The 21,039-nt window shown below is 39.8% G+C and overlaps 1 protein-coding gene across 2 annotated transcripts in view; it reads right to left on the reverse strand.

Annotated features, from left to right (window-relative positions):
- Positions 1–21,039, reverse strand: part of NR1I3 (nuclear receptor subfamily 1 group I member 3) — an 832,555-nt gene that overhangs the window by 403,887 nt on the left and 407,629 nt on the right. For both annotated transcript variants that reach the window (XM_086945035.1, XM_086945036.1), the window contains exon 4: positions 12,951–13,141. In XM_086945035.1, the coding sequence (XP_086801161.1) occupies positions 12,951–13,141 (191 nt within the window). The remainder of the gene's footprint in view (positions 1–12,950; positions 13,142–21,039) is intronic.

Raw genomic sequence — 21,039 nt, forward strand, 5'->3', positions numbered from 1 at the left:
CTGAAAGCAGGAACAGAAATCTTGAAACTGGTGAAAAAAGGAAATAACTCACGATGAGGATGAGCTTCCAAGTACCAGCTATAAAGAAGTTCCTAACAGAGTGAAAGAACTGACAAAAGAAAGAACAGATTCAGCGAATGAAACAGACATTATTAAGGTTACCATAAAGGAAACAGATGAGAAATCTGAAACTGAGTCTGATGACAGCGAAGACGAAGCTCAATTAAGAAGGAGTTCAAAAAAAAGAGCTTGGAAAGTGGAACGTGGTACTGTCTAAACTGAAAACAAAAGACCACGTAAAGGAGATAATTGGCCTATTGGAAATGATGGACTGAAATTCAAACTGGTTAACAAAGCTAAAGTTCAAGAAGAGCAAGTAAATGAAATAACTAGTCAAAAGGATTTGGTGGGAGATAAGATAGAGATTTTGCAAAGGCCAAAAAGAGTAAGGAGACCAAATTAAAAATACAAGTCACCTGAATGGACATATGTTGCTTTGCCTCCAATAAGATAAGTCAATAGTAGTCAAGAAAATTTGGATTACCAAGGTGACGAAAAAGAAAGTGACTGAATTAGAACTTAAAGATAACCAAGGCGTGCCTAAACTGGGAAACCATAAATTTGAAATAAAGAGATAAAAGAAAGACAAGATTAAGGATCTTGAATAATAAAAGACACTTTTAAGTGCGAAGGGAATTGAAAAAGGACATTATAAAGCTTGAAAAGATTGTAATAAACGCTGTGTAAAAAACAAATTGTTACTAATGATGTACAAAGATAAAAGTGTGCGATATTTAGATAATGGTGTAGAATGTGGTTAATATGTACAGGATTATTTATGTTGGTATGGTTAATATTAGCTATTGTGATTCCTTTTAGGCCTGAATTTGAAAAGGCAAAGCAAATGAGAGTATGAAAGAAAAGGCCCATGAGTCAAAAGGTGAAATGGAGAATGTTTATAGACCTGAATTGCACCAAGACAAATCTATTAGTGATTACTTAAGGAATACATTTTCAAAATCATTGTCTGAGTATGTGAGAACTATGGTGCTTGTAAAACTACCTGCATCTGTATCAGAAGGTGTGACATATCACCATATTCCATTAACATAAGGTGTTACATGTAGTGTGTTGGCTAGTCTGTTTTATAGAACTGGTAAATTAGAATACTATTATTCAAACTCGGATGATGTTTTTGCAAAATTGGAGGTAGTAGCTGGACTGAACAAAATCAAACCTGTAAAAGTTTTTGGAGAGTACTTTTTAGAAACACAAGAATTAACTTATTATTATGCGTTTAAACATAATTTGACCTGTAAAATGAGAAATGAAGAAAAAGCCTTTTTGTATATGGTAGAAGAAAGGAGAATGCAGTATAAAACAAATGAAAATGCGAAGAAATCTAAATCCACAATGTGGACATTTGAGGATACTCCACTGTTAGGGAAGCTATGTATTCGAAGAGGCAACACTGTATGATAACTATTTTGTGGGTGCGAGTCAATGTGAAGATACATATATTATAAAAGGGAGTTGGGGATTTAAAGGAGTTAATGATCCAGTTTTTCCTGGGATTTATTTTCTGTGCGGGAACAAAGCTTATTATAGATTACTTAATCATTGGTATGGATCTTGTTATGTGGGTTTGATCTTTCCTAAAATATTTCATGTAGATAGAGTAACTAATGGAATTCGTGAGATAGATAAACCTTTAAGTCGTAGAAGAAGAGAGAGTGTGTTAAAAATAATAGGTGATGTGTTTGGAGCATTGATACCAGCAGTGGGTATATCTTTTAATGCAAACAGAATTCGGAAATTGTCAACGATAGTAGATCGTTTGTCAACAGACACTGCAGGGGGATTTTTAATGGTAAATACAGAAATGGTTGCTATGAGAACTATGGTAATGCAAATTCGACTTGCTCTTGACATACTTTTGGCAAAAGAAGGAGGAGTCTGTGGAATTTTAAAGGCACAGCACTGTTGTACCTATATCACTGATAAAAGTCACAACATTGAAAGATATATTACAAACATTACAGAATTGCATAAAGAAATTATACCACTAGAGGTTGATGGTGTTCTTGAGAAACTTGGTAAGAGTTTTTCAGCAGTTAAAAAATGGTTTTATGAAGTAGGTAGATCGATAATAGGGAAAGTATTAATTCCAGTAACACTAATGATAGTTGTACTTTTAGTATTAAGATTAGGTTATAAACTTAGACAAAGAAGAAACCTTAAAAAGTCAATAAAAAAGAATTGAAGAAAGCAAAGGAAGAGAACGTGAAATTGGAGACATTGAAATGGAAGAATTTTGGGAGAAAGTATATCAAGATAGAAAGAAAATGGAAGAAACCAAAGTGTAAATCATACTAATTGAAAAGAATTTGAAACATGATTTGAAAATTTTATAAAAATGTTTGGGGTGTTATTTGGTGATAAATCGCCAAAGGGGAGAATTGAAGGAACGAGGGTGAAAACAACATTTTTTGTATACACCTCATTAAGTCAATCTCCCATAACTATAATATGTATTAATCATGTGGTTTTTAAATTAACCAACATAAAATAGAAAGCGCATAAACAAATACACGTGGGATACTACTTTGCTTATGTTGCAAACCATAATACATTAAGGGGCCAATTTCGATCCTGGAAAAAAACGTCCGTACGATTTTCATCCGGAGCCATCGCCGTACGATTCGTACCCGTCTGTCTGAGTCGCGTAGTACGATCCGTATTCCGTCAATCCATCCGAATCGTCACGATCCGTACATATTGCAAGGCTGAAACAGTGAACAGTACGCCTCGTACACATGCCGTATGACCCGACGAGTACGATCCGGACCGGGGTATGAGGACGCAATTCGTAGGGTCCACGTCAGGTAAGGGCGATTCATACGGAAAAGCACACAATCACTTACACACCGTACGGTGCGTACACCTCATGATCGCAGGGGTACGCAGCGTACCCCTGCGATCATGGGGTGTACGCACCGTACACCCAGCGAACATGGAGTACGGTGCGTACACCCCAAGATCGCGGGGTACGGTGCGTACACCCCGTGATCGCAGGGGTACGGTGCATACCCCTGCGATCATGGGGTGTATGCACCGTACCCGGGGGGCCGTTCCGTACCTGTTTCAGGGCAAACTCTGCTTTTACGTCTGTTTTCAGCTACCATAGAAAAAGGGTCATACGGTGCATACCCGACACGAATCGTACTTGCAGGGTCGGAAAAAGCACCTGCGAACCTCACAGATGTCGCATACAGCGGGTTCTGAGGTAGATTCTTGCGGAGATTCGAGTCGTACGGTCTTTGTACGATTCGTACGGAGTCCTGCTCCTGGTACGAATCGTTCTTCGTCGTACGCACGGGGAACGTTGCAGGGTACGATTTGTATGGGAAAAACGCTCCGAATGGCTATTTGGAGCGGTTTTTCCCGAATCGGAATCGACCCTTAATTGTGTGATACTGTCTGATAGTATGAAAATGCTATAATCTGATGAAAAAATATGCATGTATGCTTTCTAAAGGTATAATTGCGGCAGATATGATGGAGAATGTTAAGTAAACAATGCATGTCCATTGCTTCAAAGCTAGATAATAACTAACAGGGTTAACTTAGAATGGGGGAAGGTAAACAAAAGGGTTTTCATTTGAAAACTAACATTTAATTGTGTTTGTTTCTATAATAGTTCCCATTATGGCCCATGCGGTCTATAAAAATATGGAGGGTTTGCGAGACTCCAACCGAACGTTGTTCTACACATGCGGGACTGTGCTCGAGAGATGTGCAAGCAGCCTGTGCCTGTGCGGCTGGTGTGAAGGTCAGCATGACCTGGAGAGCAGAATGGTGCCAAGTTGGGATGTAGGAGTCATGAGCCTGGGAAAATCTTATGAAGTGACAAATAAAGGACATGAGGAAATAATTTAATAATGAACAATTGGAACTTTATTTTTTGAAGTACAACCATGACATGGCGGAAATATGGACAATGAGGAGATGAGGTTATCTTCATCCACCCCTTTCTTGCACCAAAAAGAATGGAGTGCGAACCCTAAAAGTTTCACATTTTAGTTAGAAAGTTAATGAAAAAGGGTATAAAAGAGGTCATTTGGAAGAGAGAAAAAAGCTAACTTTTCGCAGTACGACATGCTGTCGGACTGAATGATTTTTCCTTTGGTGCAAAGACTTTGAAATTTTCCTCACTTTAACTTTTGATGAATCGGAGTCTTGATGCGTGGTGAACATCAAGAGAGACTAGAGACGCTGTTTTTGGGAACTTTATTCTTCTAATCCTGATTTGCATTCCTGAAGAGAATTGGTAATATGTTTTTGACTTATTTTTCTGAACTGTTCTGCTAATAAATGTCAACTGCTTGAATTAATGTTTTCTTCTTTCAGATGACAATTAATTGTTTGAATTGAATTAGAAATAAAGGACAATTAAGAAAGGTTGTGCTAGGAGACTTAAAATCTCAAATAAAAATTAAATAAATGGAGAATTAAGCTGATCTTGTTGTCCATTAGCTTAACTTTTACTAGCTGATCCATTGACCAAACGTGGGGTGTCTTTTTCCTTAGGAATTAAACCATGGTAAAAATCAAAATTAATGCATATGTACATAATGTATAACATTTAGACTAAATAGATGAAGTAGGACACTCTGCTATATCCAGCAACTCACCCTCTGGTTTTCACTGATTCTAGGAGCAGAGCGAATTGTGTGAATGAGTGACTCACGGTGCTATGGGCCCCACCGATGAGTAAAGTGTGATAGCTCCTGGGAGATATAGTGTTGGTTTAGAGGTTTGTTTCAGACCAGTGCTGGTTCACTGTCTAACTCTGGAGATGTTAGGGAATCCTGCCTCTGACGGTTTGCCTCACACCATTGGCAGGTAGCATTTACTGAACATTGGTGCCACTGTGACCTTCTCCAACTGATGGGTGTTTCCATATCCACGCACTGGATGCACTAATACCATGTGTTGTTGAAAAGATCTTTCACAGATGTTTGTGCTGTGCTATTATTAATAGAAGTGGGGTCTTGAATGAGCTTCAGTCAACCCTTCTGGAACGACCGATTCAACACACTAAAACTTCCCTCAAAATCCAAAGAAAACAAGCAAAGCCAAAATGTCTGGCCTTTGTATGGGGAATGCAGAGAAAAATACATCATAAAGGTACCAGTACACACACACACACAGTCAGACCAAAAACCCATGCTGACACAAAACAGGTCCAGATATCAACACACACAAATCAACTGACTTTGAATCACAAATGCAAACAGATCAAGAGCCAAGAATGCAAAATACAAAATAGCAGGCACCTGAAACTACAAATAAAATACCTAACGTAGTCAAGAACACACACATATATGCACACACATACACACGCACACCCACGCATACACACACACACACACGCACCGAGGCAAAAGCAAGGCAATCCACATTAATTTAGTAAAAAAAACATATATTAATAGCACAAACGTAAAAATATTATGGACACTGAGAACAATGGTGCAGGTCCAGCAAAATAACAACTGATAATAGCAAGATGTCTAAATTTCATTTCCCTTAACAGCATGAAACTAAAGGAATATAACAAATAGTTGTTTTAATGAATAATAACAATGGTACAGATATGGCTTCCACAGATCAAGTTAAGCACCTATTTATCAGTTTGGTGTTTTGATTAATTTATTAAATGTTCATGTCTTATCACATGAGTGTGGTGACAAATGTAGATGGGTTTTATTCCAAGCTCTGTTCAATTAACTATCCTAAATATTTACGGACCAATAGCACCAATCAGATTATTGAAACAATGTTCTATTAAAGAAAGCCCTTTTGAGCAATGAGAATCTAATTACTGCTGTAGACTAATCATATTTTAAACCCATTATTTGTCTGAAATCTAAATACTTGTCTCTACCAGACAAAGCTCATTAAGCCTTTAAAATTGTGATGAACGTGAGACCTCTGTCTGATTCATGGAGACTTTGCATCAGGCTTCCAAATTATTCACAGTTTGTACATACATCTTTGGGTCTCTATCTAGAAAAGAGTGCTAATTTACAATTTACTACCACTAATATAATTAAACTGAACAATGGCTCTATTGTTCTATTAGATCATGCTTCATAGTGGTTCTGTACCATAAATTTTACTGGGAGTATTAATGGTAGGTAAAGGTTCAATATTTATCTAATTCCTGATGCAACCTTTGGTAGTGAATTAATTTAATAAATTATCATAAATGTTGCTGAAGCTACAGTTGTACAACTGGCATGCGAATAAAGCTTCTTTATGAACTTTTGTTATTTCTTAGTTGGTGGACAAAGTATTATACATAACGCTAAATAAATTCCTGAAATTAATCACATCAGATTAATTCAATCTTTGGAACATCAAAATCACATCTCTAGTTCCTTCGACACATTTGTAATTTGATAAAGGTAAAAACTGAACTAACTAAATAAACTTGCTACATTCAACACCAATAATATCCCTCTTAGAGACAAGGACAAACATTATGGTGGCCAAAACAATACACGTAACATATTATAAAAGTATTTGAAAATCAAGAAAGTCTATTTAATACAATCCTTGACAAATATTGTGGATAATAGCATTATTGCTTCAGATTAAGCTATTGCTAACATGGTTGTTCGTTACTAATAAAAACTATATGCAGAAGGTAATTAATGCTCACAAAAAGATTTTGGTGTGCATTTTGGAATCTTTCTAAAGAATAAAATAGGAGTTTGGATTTTAATTAATTAAATTTTAGCATTACATTCCATAAGTTAAAAATGCTATTGTGACTCTTAAAAAGTCCAATGCTCCTGGTCCACATGCCCTTTATATTGACTTTATGGCAAATTGTTCAGATTTGCTGGCTTCACAATTATCGTAACTCTGAAGGTTGTGCTAGGGGGACATTTTTATCTGCTGCAATTACAATCATCCGTAACTAGGGTAAATATTACTGTTTTTACCAATGTGTTATGCCAATTTAATTAAAAAATAGTGATTGCAAAATTCTTTCACTGTATCAGCTACTGGGCTTGAAACATTTATCCCAAACCTTGTAAAATCAGATCAATTGGATTTCTCTAAAGGAGATCCTTTTCTGTCCAATTTAATAATAAATCAATCTTTTGAAAAAAGGGAAATGAACATGGTATACATCCTGAGTTGAACATTTATTAAAGTATAGTATTTGTATTCATTTTTATGATTTACTAACTTCATTTAACCTACTCAGGATATTTATAGATTACAAATGATATAACGAATGTTACCTCTTTCTTTCCACAGTCTACATTGCCAAGCTACATTTCCCTCTAACTCTCTATGAACTTATATGATGATGCACAAAAAGCTTAAATGATAAATCGAGAATTACAAAAACCTTTCTCTTCTAGAAATATACTACACACTGAACTGCAGCGGGAAAACTGTATTTCAATAAACTGGTTATTGATATATGCGATAGTAATTTGGAACGCTCAATAAAACCACTAAAGTGGCTACTGTCACATACTATATTTCATTTTTAATAGTAGATTATATCCTCCTGTTAAATTATATACAATGTTAACTGTCAGAAGTTGTATTATTTGCAGTGGGTGTCTGCTCAAATCAAGGAATAATCACAACCCTTGTTAGGGTGGAGCCTCAAAGTCACTAAATTAACCTGAGCTCACCCCCAGGAAGCTATGGCACAGAGCAGACAGGCTGAATTTTGAACAATGGGCAAACATTTATGCATTACCAAAACAGTAATAAATTGAAAATGCAAAACATTAAACATCCCAACCTGAATTAAAAAAAAACTGTGTACCTTTTAGTAAACACAATTACACCAAAATGGGGAAAAACCAATTGAGAGGAACCGAAGATGTGAATTTTTAAAGTTTTAACAGGGGTGTGTAATTCCTATAGCCTGACACCCAAGATATATTGTTTGGAGTCAAGAACAACAAGTTTTCAAGATTATTTTGTCCCTGGGACAAGTAGGCCCAATCCCCCTGCAGCACAAACCCTTTGGCTGTCAATTTACAGTACAACATTATGAAGCAGGGATGAGAATTGTCTGCAGTTGAGGTACTATTTGTGCTCCTATGTTAATGCTGTTTGAGCTTGTACTCATGGTTCATTAATGTAACAACTTTAATATTAGGGTGAGCATTCCAAATAAATGTTGTAAGCTCTGACTACACTACTGACAGAGGTTTCAGTAAAGGACATGTGTACACACATTTGCAAAGTTTAACAATATGAGGCTATGTATAATGCTCCCAGAATTCTCTCTGATTAGATGCACATATTTGCAAAAGCTTGAAAGCAAGTTGATGATTTGTTGCTTTCAAAATAAAATGTGCACAAAAAATGCAACTAGGAAAATAAACGTTTTGCTAAACTACTGTGAAATTGTATGTACCATTTCTTTGAAGCACCATTTAGTAAAATGTGTAGGTGTCTGCTAGTATTTCCAAAGCAAATTCATAATGTAAAGTTAGTGCACACAGTTTCAGCAAGATTCTGGGAAACATGAAAATAAACAAGCATTGGCCATGGACGTTAGTAGGTTTTGCACATTCTCAAAAGGGCATTTCAACCCTGGAACTATTGCTTACTGCAACCTCCATCCCCAGTATATAGATCTGCAAAAAGGTGGCAAAATAAGGAAATTGCTAGTATTCAAGCGCTACTATAGAATTATCCCTGGCATAATCAGAGAGGATATTTTCAGAGCCCTTACTTAATGAGATTGCTGCCATTATTTGTGGCCACAGTACATGGCAACAAAGGTACAAGTAGATTTACAGGACAAGTAGATTTGTGAAGCAATCTGTCCCATCAACAAGTAGATTTCTTTAATTAAATTCCACATCCCTCTTTAAATAGATATAGTGCCATAAAGCACAGAGTGCCAATTTTAGTCAACGGCCGTGGTAGACTGAGGACTGGGCACAACTTAAGGCTAACCATGATTGAGGACTGGGCGCAACTTAAGGCTAACCATGATTGATATACCAGCTAGGTTCGCTCTGATCAAAGAGTTTACCTTCTGCCTTAGTCCTTTAAGTCCCAATCCACCACAGGGTTACATTCACTTCTAGTGCAGCCCTACTAGAGGCATTTAACTTTCAGGACCTGGGTACACATTGACCCTTATACTACGGAATGAAAGGTAAGTTAAATATGTCAATTAGAAATATGTCAAATCAACCATGTTTAAAGGGGGGGGGGCATGATCTTTACTGCTGTTTAGCAGGGGTGACAAGCATAGAGTTCCAAAGACAGCAAATATATGGAGGGACCAGCAAAAGGTGTTGACCACGCACAAAAAGAGGATTTCCTAAAGCTAGGGTAGCCATTTACAACTTCAAAACCCTCTCCGCCTGTCTGTCCTCAGCTGTGATGGGAGAAACTGTGGGGGGACACACTGCTCCCTGCCCTAGACAATGCAGGTAAGGCCACTCTTTTGGACACACACTCCTCCTTCACTAACGCCTCTCCACTGTCATTCACATTTCCCTCTCCAACGTTATCCTCCTCCTCCTACGAGGTGGAATGCAACAACTTCCTCCTAAACTCTGAGGGCAATCTGGCAGTCATCTTGGAATCCTTGCTCAGCTTCAGTCCCCTCTGCTGGCACATCTTCTTCAGCTGTGTCATGCTGAGGCTCCATGCTGTCACGATTAACCTTCATGTTAAAAATAACTTAAGGTGCCAAAACTGAGAACATGGATAAATTTAGCAAAAATCAAAATTGTCCAAATACAAATCAATACCAATTAAACTCTACAAGTCAATTTAAAAAGAGAGTTTTAATTTCAACACAAAACACGAAAGGAAACACAAGCCTTGGATCCCACTGCGGAACTCCAATGTAGGACATGTGATTGTTCTTTGAGGTTGTCAGTTACCTACCCCAAACAGTATTCTAATCTACCCCAAATAGTATTCTAATTTCCTATGTCAATTGTATATAACTATTTGTGATACACATGTAAAAAATGGGATATGTGTGTGATTGCGATATCGTGTATTCATTCTGGTGTTTACTTTGCCAGAAAGTGACCCACTATTTAATATAACCCTAACTCTTACTTTCTCCAATATATCTTAGGTTGATTAACAGATACAGACATTGGTAACAACAAATACTTTTGATCTTTTTATTGCTGTTGCTTTTTAGTAAATAACATCATGCTGGAAAGATTTCTCTCAGATATTCACATGCTGGTGGAATGGCACTTCTGCAAATGATAGAATTATTAGATAACATGCCCTTTCTAAGCATGACCATATTAAAAGAGATATTTTGGTCACCACAAAAAACTTTCTTTCATCTAGACACAGTCATAACAATTCTTCTATTTTACAAGAAATTCTCAAACCACTACGACTGCTACATTTATAGAAATATATCTTTATTTATTTTTGTTTGCATTTTATACTTTTCAAATCTTCATTTTAATTCTTTCTCACACCGAAGACCTCAAAATATTTTCTACACTTGTTTTATGCTTGAAGTTTTCAAGATATTTTCTATTCATATATTTAAAATTGCAATTGATATGCTTTGTTATTGTGACATTAAATTGCTTCTTTTATTATTTATGTTCAGAAGCATTGCTTATTGCGAAGGACTGGTGGTTATTATTTATGCTGTTACTTTTATTCTATTTTCTTTAACGTTGCACAAAAATTATTATTTTTTTTAAAGAAAGATTTGTGAAACTTCGGAGATTTAAGCAAAATAATTATCAACTGATGCACATTTTCAAACAACTTCTTTTCAGAGCTCCATTGATCAGCAAAACCATTTTCTTTATACCAATACAGTGAGCTGTAGCCATGTATGTTGTGTGGCAGATGCCAAATTCCACAGTACAAACGAAAAAGGAAATATCAAGTTTCATTGCTGAGGTGTGTCTGTTAACACTATACAAGGACATCAATGTGCCACTGTTGTGAGTGACTGTACACAAGCACTGCTTATTTGGTAGATGGAGGCCTGGTGAAAAAGTGCAGACTATCACAGATTTGGTCCTTACTGTAGAGCACTAAGGAAGGTATGTACCGCTATCAGTAAGGGATTTTTTGAGGAAAAATGGCAGTTGTATATCATTTAGCGACTCCAGGATGTGTGGGTGCATGAACCCAATGAACCTGCATCAATCCTACATTGTGTAGTGCAGATTGTCGTGAAGATTTCCACACGTTTTATATTGAAGACGTAAGCACGCTTCAAAGCTTTGTGGGCGACAGCAGTGGTTGTTCTTCACTTTACAAGAAGGGGGTGGCTGGCACGGAAACACAACAGTGGCTGCTAAGAATGCAGCACACCAGTGCTGCTTCTGCTCTGAAGAGCGGGGGAGTCGGGACACAGCTGCATCTCAATGAACTCCGCTGCATGTGTGAGGGCAAGGGGCGGTCTCAAAGAGGGGCACCTTTGCCTCTCTCTGCATACAAGAACATGCTGACACTCCACATCACAAGCACTCCACTTACCAGATGGCTGACCTGTGGGCAGATCCAACATTTGACAAGAAGTGCCAATTAAGCCATTGGCTGAAGGGGCTAACTTACTCCAACCCTGTAGGTGAGCTGTGTGGCCTGAACTAACGTTGCTCCCAATCAACAAAGCAACAGCAAAAAAAGCTCACCCAAAGTTCCTTTCTGTAGGTATTATTACTATGAATAATATCTAATGATTTTTCGGGAAACTGTCAGTTAACCAGGCAGTAAGATCGGTCTCTAGAACAGACCGAAAAATAAAAGACCACCCCATGCTGGATGGCCTGACTTTTTCAACAAACATCTAGCGGGAACAAACCTGTTCCCATAAGGTTCCATCTGCTATTGGGAGATAGAACGCTGTGCCACAATGGAACAGATCCACCAATCACTGCTGCCACCACTGAATGCTGCTACTGACAATCAACAGTCAAGTTCCAAGGAGACTGGATCATGGACAATGATGGTTTGAAGGCATCAAATGACTTTAAGACTACATTAGTGACACTTGAAATATAAGGTCGGGATGGTAAACATACTGTGCAAACATAACATCCATGTCTCTTTGTTATTACAACATGCCACAAGATTATCACTGCAACGCAGTCCTCCTTTGTGATCCTTTAATTTAATCACCTTACGTAAAAGAAGAAAGTGGCCATCATCCTTTTATGGTCAGCACCAGTTTAGCCACAAATCACTGTCTGCATAGTTTACTTTTATTGTATACGTTTATTTTGGCAAACAGTCCAGTTTTTCAAAGGGTGTTACACACTGTAGTATTTACGTGTAGGCATTTCCTCGACCATGACATACATGCTACACAACATACTGCCACATACTGATACCGTAGCTCTAAGTTCTGGCTGAGGATTTTCGGGAGGATTTAGCCATTTTACAGCATGTTGTATGCCATCTGCACTTTCTGACTTATGGGTCTTAAAATGTGCATTATTAAACTGGAAAGTTGTTTATCCTCCTCTGAAAGTCAGAAAATCGTTTAGTAATGCTCAAAACATTCTTTGAAGTTAGCCACATTTTCTGTCTGTGGGGGAGTAGGTCAGTAGATATACAGTGACAAAGAAAGGCATATCTGTACATAGAGTCAGTGCCAGAAAAAACCTTGCGGGTGGTAGTGTGCTTTACGAATACACTTGGCGTAACCGAGTGTAGTTATATAGAGCGTAGTTCCAAACCACAGAGGGAATTAGGCTGACTTGGCTCACATTCTTGATAACTTCTGTCGGTCAAAAAAAAGGGAAATTGATAATCAGCCCTTCAAAGTAAACCCTACAAACAAAGGTGGAAAGACCTTGGGAGGCACAAGGGTGTGGTTGGTATTCCCTTTTGGGCTCAACATTCAACCTTTAAACGAAGAAGCGTGCGCCACCTTGCCTCACCTTTAGGCCGAAGATCAGAGGCATGCTGTCGTTGAAGTTCTTCTTGTGGGAATGTTTCAAAAGTTCAATCAGCTGCTCTTGCTCCTCAGTGAGGCCACCCGGAATGACTTGCTCCACTCTCTGCAGACGCTCCTGCTTCCTTTGATTCCTTAGAGCTCGGCGTACCATCAGGGACTCGTGTGACATGATCACTGATCAATCAAACAGAGGAAAATAAAGATGTTGTAAATGGAATCTTTCGATACAATGGTGAGAAATTCTGTCTTCACTTGTACACTTCACTGTGCCGGGGAAAGTATAGAGGCAGCACAACCTTCTTTAAACGGCACCTCTCTGGGACCCACTAACAGAAACTGGTAAAGTCAATTGATTACAGTCACAATTTGCCTGTGATCCACAATATTTTCTTTTGCTGCTCACTTGAATTACACATGATGCATACCACTAGCTACTTCACAGGCTATAGATACTAGTGAAGGATTTCTACAGCGCAAAGCTAATTACTGTATCACCTCTCTGTAAAGAGGTAATGGTATTAAGGCCAGAAGACGTACATTCTCAAAATCGAAAAGAATAATGGACCAGCATAAACTGTGAGATTATTTTACAAATGCGATCAACCAAAATAGTTGATAGAATATTTACAGGAGAAAAGTGATCCTTAAATGTAGAAGGTGACCAGATGATTGCATGTCAATGGGTTATCCTGCTCCTAGCCCTAGGCTTCATATACCCAATTGGTGAATTCTGGGAGTAAAAGTCATTTGAATCGACTGAGCTAAAACACCTGGAAACAAGGATTTGTAGAGGGACAGCCCATATCTGTAAAAGGTTTTGGCATGGTGGCCTTTGATGTGACGTATGACCCCCAAGTGTTGGACAACAGATTCAAGCGATCCAGGATGATTTATTTTTTCGACAATTGCCTGTTGTAAACTAAGGAAAATCTGATCTTATTTGAATATTTTAAGAGATCATCCTAACAACTGGGGTGGGAGATCACTACCACTGTATTTCTGAGTAATAATGTGGTTTGAGCACCCCATAGTTCATGTCATTAACAACAAAAATAATAACAGAATTGCAGACAGTGGTGAGATATTGGTTTTATTCTGGAAAATGGTCAACTAGCAAGTAAATTACATCTGTATATAGTAGCCATTTGATCATGTCATGTACACTGGCCCTATATGAGTGTCTGCTGAATCTTGTTTGTGTCGCGTTTGAATGGATTGTGCAGTACCTTGACTGACTAGTGAGAATACTTGATGTAACTGAGTGCTGAGGCAGAGAATGAATGTTCAAGGCTGAGTAAATAAAAGGAGCAGTGTGGAGCTAAGAGCTGGCTTTTGATGAGGATGGATGTTTAAGACTGATCTGCTGGTGGTGGTCTTGCGCCACATTACAGCCACGATTCTCTATATTCCCTACATACAGATAGTAGTGGTTTTCATCTTATTCTATAGAAGTGTGGTTCATTTGAGGCCATACATTAACCAGAATAGGGATAGTATGTTGCGGAAAGTCAAGATCTAGTGGGTGAATTAAGAGACTAGTATACAGTGTCCAAATTTTCAGCCCTCATGATGCCAGAAATTATTAAAGGGTCAGTTAATCTCACAGAAATGCGGGCATGCTATAACGGGCAAGAGGTATAGCTGCCGAGTCCTACAGTCAAATATTTTTTAAAAAATGACTGTACAAGCATTGACCCCTGTTCCTTTGAACTTTTTAACCTGTTGCACATGTGATGTTTTTTTTAAAACCTTTTATGAAATGTTATAACATACTATTGTATGGTTTTTAATGATTTGTAACTGATTGTATAAAATGTTTGTTTGAATAAATATAAAAAAATATATATATATTTTCCTAATAACACTATCTTCTGATTGGTTCTTTATACTTGATGTACTGTGTATTTCATTGGTGCTATATTTACAATTATTGTTGGGTTTATGTTTATGACTTGTATCTCGCACTTTGGTAATTAGCATAAGTAAATGACTGGTATTGCTAAATATTGCAAAAACGCATTACTATTCCATCTCTTACCCATTTTGGGGTAAACCTGTGGGACGTTTTTATGTTTTCCTAAGCTATCTCCCCTGTCCCAAAGTTGACAGTTAAGGGGGCCTCCTTTATCTTTATCAAGCATTGATGCTGCCATTTTCTTCAGTCTTTGCATCAAAATTGGTTTTGTCATGCAACAGCAACATTCTAAATTGATTTCAATGTCTAACCAGCCTGCTCCTCCCACTTTCGGAATACACAGTAAAGGAGACATAGCGGATGTTAATAGACAAGTGCATGGTATAAATGGGTGAACGTTCTGGGGGAAATAGATGATTTGGATTGGGAAGCTCCGTTAATGTCCATTAATGTTCCCGCGGGAGGTAGTGATCAAATCCAGGCTGCGACTTATCCTACTCAAAATCCTTCACCAAATTTATTATGATAGGGCTCGCCTCCACAAAATGGGAAGCATAGTCTCATTGAAATGCTTGCGGTGTAGGGAGCCATGGGGAGGCTTTTATTACATACTCTGGACATGCCCATCAGTACATTCTTTCTGGTGTAAAGCGCTCTTGGACTTAGGCAGAGTCAAAGAGACCACAATACCCCAAATATATACTCTTAGGCATATCCACGGATATTGACCTCCCACAAATGACGCTGATATTTTACAACCTAGTCTTAGTCCTGGCCAAAAGAGATTTGGCCAAGCACTGAGAGGCTCCTGAGATTCCATCCATGACCGAGTGGAAGACAGGCATGGACCACTAACGGCAGTGCAAAGCAGGGGTTGCCCGTGTAAATTCCACAAACTATGTTGTGGTTGGATCAATTATTATGGACTTGAACTACAAGACGACTCAATGATATTTTCCACACTCAGACCTCTTAAAATGTGTAACCTGAATTGATGTTGCTTGCTTATTCTCTCTTCTACTGTCCTCACCAGTCAATGTGAAAACACTGGTAATATGGATGCACTTCTGCTTTTTGTATTTATGTATCTGGGGCACTGGTCTGTGTGTCAATCAAATAGAGCCTTACCTAATCCATAAAACATCAATATAATAGACCAGTGGGGGTCTGATATATCATCATAAATCTAGATTCCCTGAATGTGTAAAATAACACTATTCCCCAGGTCAAGATGTATAAGCTTATAAACAAAGATGAACACAGGCCACTACTCACTACAAACAAAAATAGAGTGAAAACAGAGAGAGTGCCTCACGGTCGAATCACCCGAGGGGGTTCCCAGCTAACAATAACCGGTACACCCACTTCTCATCATTGGTCACTCTCTCTGTGTGATGTAAAAAGAAAGTACACAAAGACATTCAAATGTACACAGGTGAGAATAGGGACATATAAACCAACAGTGAGCGAATACCAACACTTATTGTGGAACTGTGTATTGATATACCTATAACCCCATGAAAAAGAGATGAACCATAAGAATCGGTTCAACAGAAAAGATAAAATTCAGGTGAGGTTTGCTGGCTGTCTATCTTTATTTTGGTGCTGCAAAACCTCCCAATTAAAAATGGTTAATTATATACCATCATTGTTTATTTAGAGCCGACATGTTTTGTTGCTCCAATTTCAGCAACTTCCTCAGGGCAAAGATGGGGTTCTCTATTCTCAGTCTTCACATCTTTTTAATTAAAGGACCTGTGTTAATGTAAAAACCAGAGCGCAGCAGTGAATGTACTACAATGTACTACAACCCTTCATCCGAAGGTTTTTATTCAAGGCATATCAAAACACATTAAAACCACACATTGAAAGGGACTATTATTTACCTTATGATTGCCCGGTCGTCACGTACCAGCAATCATGTAACGGACCCCGTGTCACGTGATCACGTGTCCTCCACTGGCTCGGAGTATCTCGAGCCCCCTAAATAAAATCAACACGCCAATAAAATAATGCCCGTCAAGTCTGAAAATGCATACATGGCCCTATACAGTCTACTGACTGATTCTGAGCACTTCACAGCCATGCACCACCCAGTTGTACCAAAGTGTCGTCACACGATGCGTCGTGGTGTGACCATCTCCACACCCACAGAGCTACAATGTCACTGTATGTTTCCCCGGGGGGGGGTTAGCAAACGTATCTGGGTCTTTGCTGTTGAATACTCTTTGTAATGCCATCCCAGGCATATTCAAAACGGGCGTCAGCTTAGGCCCAGTAGTCGGCACCTAGATGGATACGCCCCTGTACCGTACTCCAAACTCTCTTCATCCATTCATTCCTCCACACGCATTCCGCCTTACTAATACCGCGTCCCTCCGGCGCTTCCGACGATCCTCACCGAAGACTATTGAAATGGGTTAAAATCCCAAGAGCCCGGACCCGGTATACCGAGGGTCCAGCCTTCTCTGTGGAATACCAAGAGGAAATAGCGACTCCACCCACCACGCTACGAGACGCGGTACAGGCTAGTAGTTAACCGTGGCCATCTTGAAATGGGATAAAATCCTGAAAACCTGGACCCGATCTACCAATGGTCCAGCTATCCAATGGGCCACCCAGAAGTGATGGAATGGGAAATCAATTTAGAATCCAAAAAGCAGGTTAACTAAGTGGAGGGAAGCAGGGAGAACAACATGTATATGTAAGCCACACCACATCTCTATTAGAGATATGTATAACTGAATATGTAGATGTGGGAGTATAGAAAATTCAAGTAAATATTCCAGCCCCCCAGGGGGGCAATTTCCGGGGAGATGACCAATCCCCCGCGATGCTAGATCTAACCCCCGTTGAACCCTGGTGTACTGCACTAGTAGGATATTTTTCAAGCTGGGGGGAAATGAAAAAAGATGTCAATAACTGGTGGTGCTGTATGTCTGATAGGTCAAAAAATCGGACATGTTCCCTGCGAGGTAATTGCTATTAATATCAGGTTCACCTTCTATTCACTTTATTCCACTCAATATTTTCATTCAACCCCTTGCGATCTGCCTTCTCTGAAAAAAGATGTCAATAACTGGTGGTGCTGTATGTCTGATAGGTCAAAAAATCGGACATGTTCCCTGCGAAGTAATTGCTATTAATATCAGGTTCACCTCCTACTCACTTTATTCCACTCAATATTTTCATTCAATCCCTCACGATCTGCCTTCTCTGAAAAAATCCATTTGGCCTCTTTTCTTGCTAAAATGGTCTCCACATTTGGAGACCATTTCAGCAAGAAAAGAGACCAAATGGATTTTTTTGTGGTGGCATGGGCATCAGAAGCATGCACACAGAACGCCCACCCCAGAGCAGCAGGCAGCCCGCCACCAGGACACGTTGCCATTGTGTGTTGTGCACAGCTTCAGCCACTCTCCCTGCTCACCACTTGGGCAATCAAATGACACAGGGCAGAACATGTATTACAAAGTCACATGATTCCAGCGGAGGAGGAAGGAGTGAGGAGGCAAGTGAGCACATGTAGGCACTGGAGAAACAACGCTGAGAAAATGTTCGCAGGGGGTTAGACCGCTGCTGGTTGGGAGTTAACTTTTAAAACTAGGTTGCTCAGATCTCTGCAGCGAGTGCTCAGCATACTGGGCTGTTTTGTGACCCACAAATACAAAGGTGCTCAGGAAAAGTTTGGAGGAAAATAAAGGTGCGTAATCTGTTAAGTGCTTTGCCTCTCATCAATCAGACCATGAGTGTTTTTCCTTCTTACTTTTCCCTTTTAATTTTTCTCTCGCCTATTCTCTCTCCTCATCTCTCTCGTTCTTCTCTCCCTTTATCTCTTTCGTTCATTAATCTTTCTTCCATATAGTGACCATTAGAGCATTTTAATTCTGAGAATTTTTCAGGAATGTGAGGTTGGAACATATGTTGTAACATGTATATTTTACAGCACAGCTTTCCAAACTGTGTTGCGTGACACATTACTGTGCGCGACCCATATGTAGGTGTGTCGCGCGATGCAATGAGATGAGATGAGATGAAGCCCTTTGATGCCAATGGGTGTTGCACACCTGATACAGTGTATCAACTATAATGCAATGCGAAAGCAGCTGATCTGAAAGACTTTTTCATGCCGTGGTTTTCATCCTTGCTTGCTATTTCAGATGTTTTAACCCCTGATGGACTGCAGGGAATAAAAGATTGCCTAAAAGAGGCTGCGCTTAAGATGACATCTGCATAAGTATGATTGGAGGGAGGGAGAAAGGGGGGTCCTCAAGGAGTAATTCTAAGAAAGCAATTACGTTGATAAATAATGGTAGAAAACATCCTTTATGCTTTACCATGCAGCTTTTGCCAAACTTATTTTGTTGAGCAAACTAGAGCCAAAGGTATCAGAGCGCTTTACATGAGCACCAGTTGTGTTACAGACGGACACTTGCATTTTTCTGTGTGTGGGTGTGTGTGGAGTTGTGTATGTGTGTGGGGGTGTGTGGGTGTGTGGGGTGTGTGTGGGGGGTGTGTGTGTGGGGGGTGTCTGTGTGTGTGGGGTTGTGTGTGTGTGCGGGTGTTTATTTATATTTATTTTTAAAGTTTTGAATAGCGCTAGCTCGACCCGTAGGTATCAGAGCGCTTTACATACACACAGTACACAGCAGGAGGACATTACAATTACATAGTAGGCCTACAGTAAGGAAGCAAACCATAGATCCAAATACAACATAGGAATCAATGAATATGCAGTACAGCGGAGGGGGAGAGAGCAAAAAGAAAGGGGAGAACGACATTGTCCGGTCACCCACTATCCATGAAAGTCCAGGGAAAGGGGAGACAACTTGGATAAGGAAGACTGGGTTAGTTGACGTTGGTCTTGAAAGTATTTGTTTAGGAGATGGAGCTTCAGGTCCCTTTTGAAACAGGAGAAGGGGGGGTTGCATCTGAGGACTCCAGGGAGAGCGTTCCATATCCTGGGAGTGTTGCCAGAGAACGATCGGTATTGGGTACTTTTCTTTTTCACTTTCGAAAGAATAAGGAGTGAGTTGGTGCTTCTTAGTGTTCTGGATTGACCTGCTCTAATCAGTTTGTTGTTTAAGTAGTTGGGGGTAGAAGAGTGAAGGGTTTTGTGTATGATGCAGGACAATTTTTAGATACATCTCCCTTCCATGGGAAGCCAAGTGAGGCAGTTGAGAGCTGGAGTGATGTGTTCAAATCTTTTAACTCCAGATACTAGGTGTGGGGTGTGTGTGTGGGGTGTGTGTGTGGGGGGTGTGGGGTGTGTGTGGGGTGTGTGTGTGGGGGGTGTGTAGGGTGTGTGTGTGTGGGGTATGTGGGGTTGTGTGTGTGGGGGGGTTGTGAGTGTGTGTGGGGTGGTGTCTGTGGAGTGGTGTGTCTGTGGGGGTGTGTGTGTGTGGGGTGTGTGTGTGGGGGGGTGTGGGGGGTGTGTGGGGTGTGTGTGTGTGGGGGGGGGGGTGGGGTTGGGTGTGTGGGGGGGTTGTGAGTGTGTGTGGGGTGGTGTCTGTGGGGTGGTGTGTCTGTGGGGGTGTGTGTGTGGGGTGTGGGGCCCGAACCCACCATAGATGGTTCGGGCTCGCTCGCTGCGCTTCCTCGCGTTACCATGTCCCTGAGATTTTTTTTACAAAAAGGTGTGTCACCAACATAAAAAGTTTGGAAAGCTGTGGCATAGAGAGTTAGAGAAAGATGGAGAAGTAAAGAGAAAGAGGAGGTTGCTAAGAGATAGCAGGTGGTGAGATAAAAGGGAAACTGGGTGGTGTGGGAAGAGGAGTAACTTAGACATCTGGGTATAGAGGTAGGGATAGGCAAAGACAGTAGCAGAGAGTGTCCTGATCACTTTACTGGGGGGTGGGGTCTTAGAAGGGGGAAGTCCTGTGCAACGGCTCACTTTGCCTTGTCTTAAAACAGCTCTCCTAGTATAAACATAATGTGAGGCTTGTTGGCAAATGATCACACCAGGCACTGTAGAGGTGTTCTGGCCGTCACACATGTTTCTCTCACTTCTACTGCTAACAGTCAGATACAGTCTCATTCATTTTCTTGAAAACAGCCAGGCACAGGCTGAGAACCAAGAATCCCTCTGCTCACAGGACTGTGTGTAGTAAATTCCAGCATAGGAGTTCCCTTTGTGTTTCACAGTTATAAGGGCATA

Source organism: Lissotriton vulgaris, chromosome 12 (genome assembly GCF_964263255.1).
Source record: "Lissotriton vulgaris chromosome 12, aLisVul1.2, whole genome shotgun sequence".
Classification (NCBI taxonomy): domain Eukaryota; kingdom Metazoa; phylum Chordata; class Amphibia; order Caudata; family Salamandridae; genus Lissotriton; species Lissotriton vulgaris.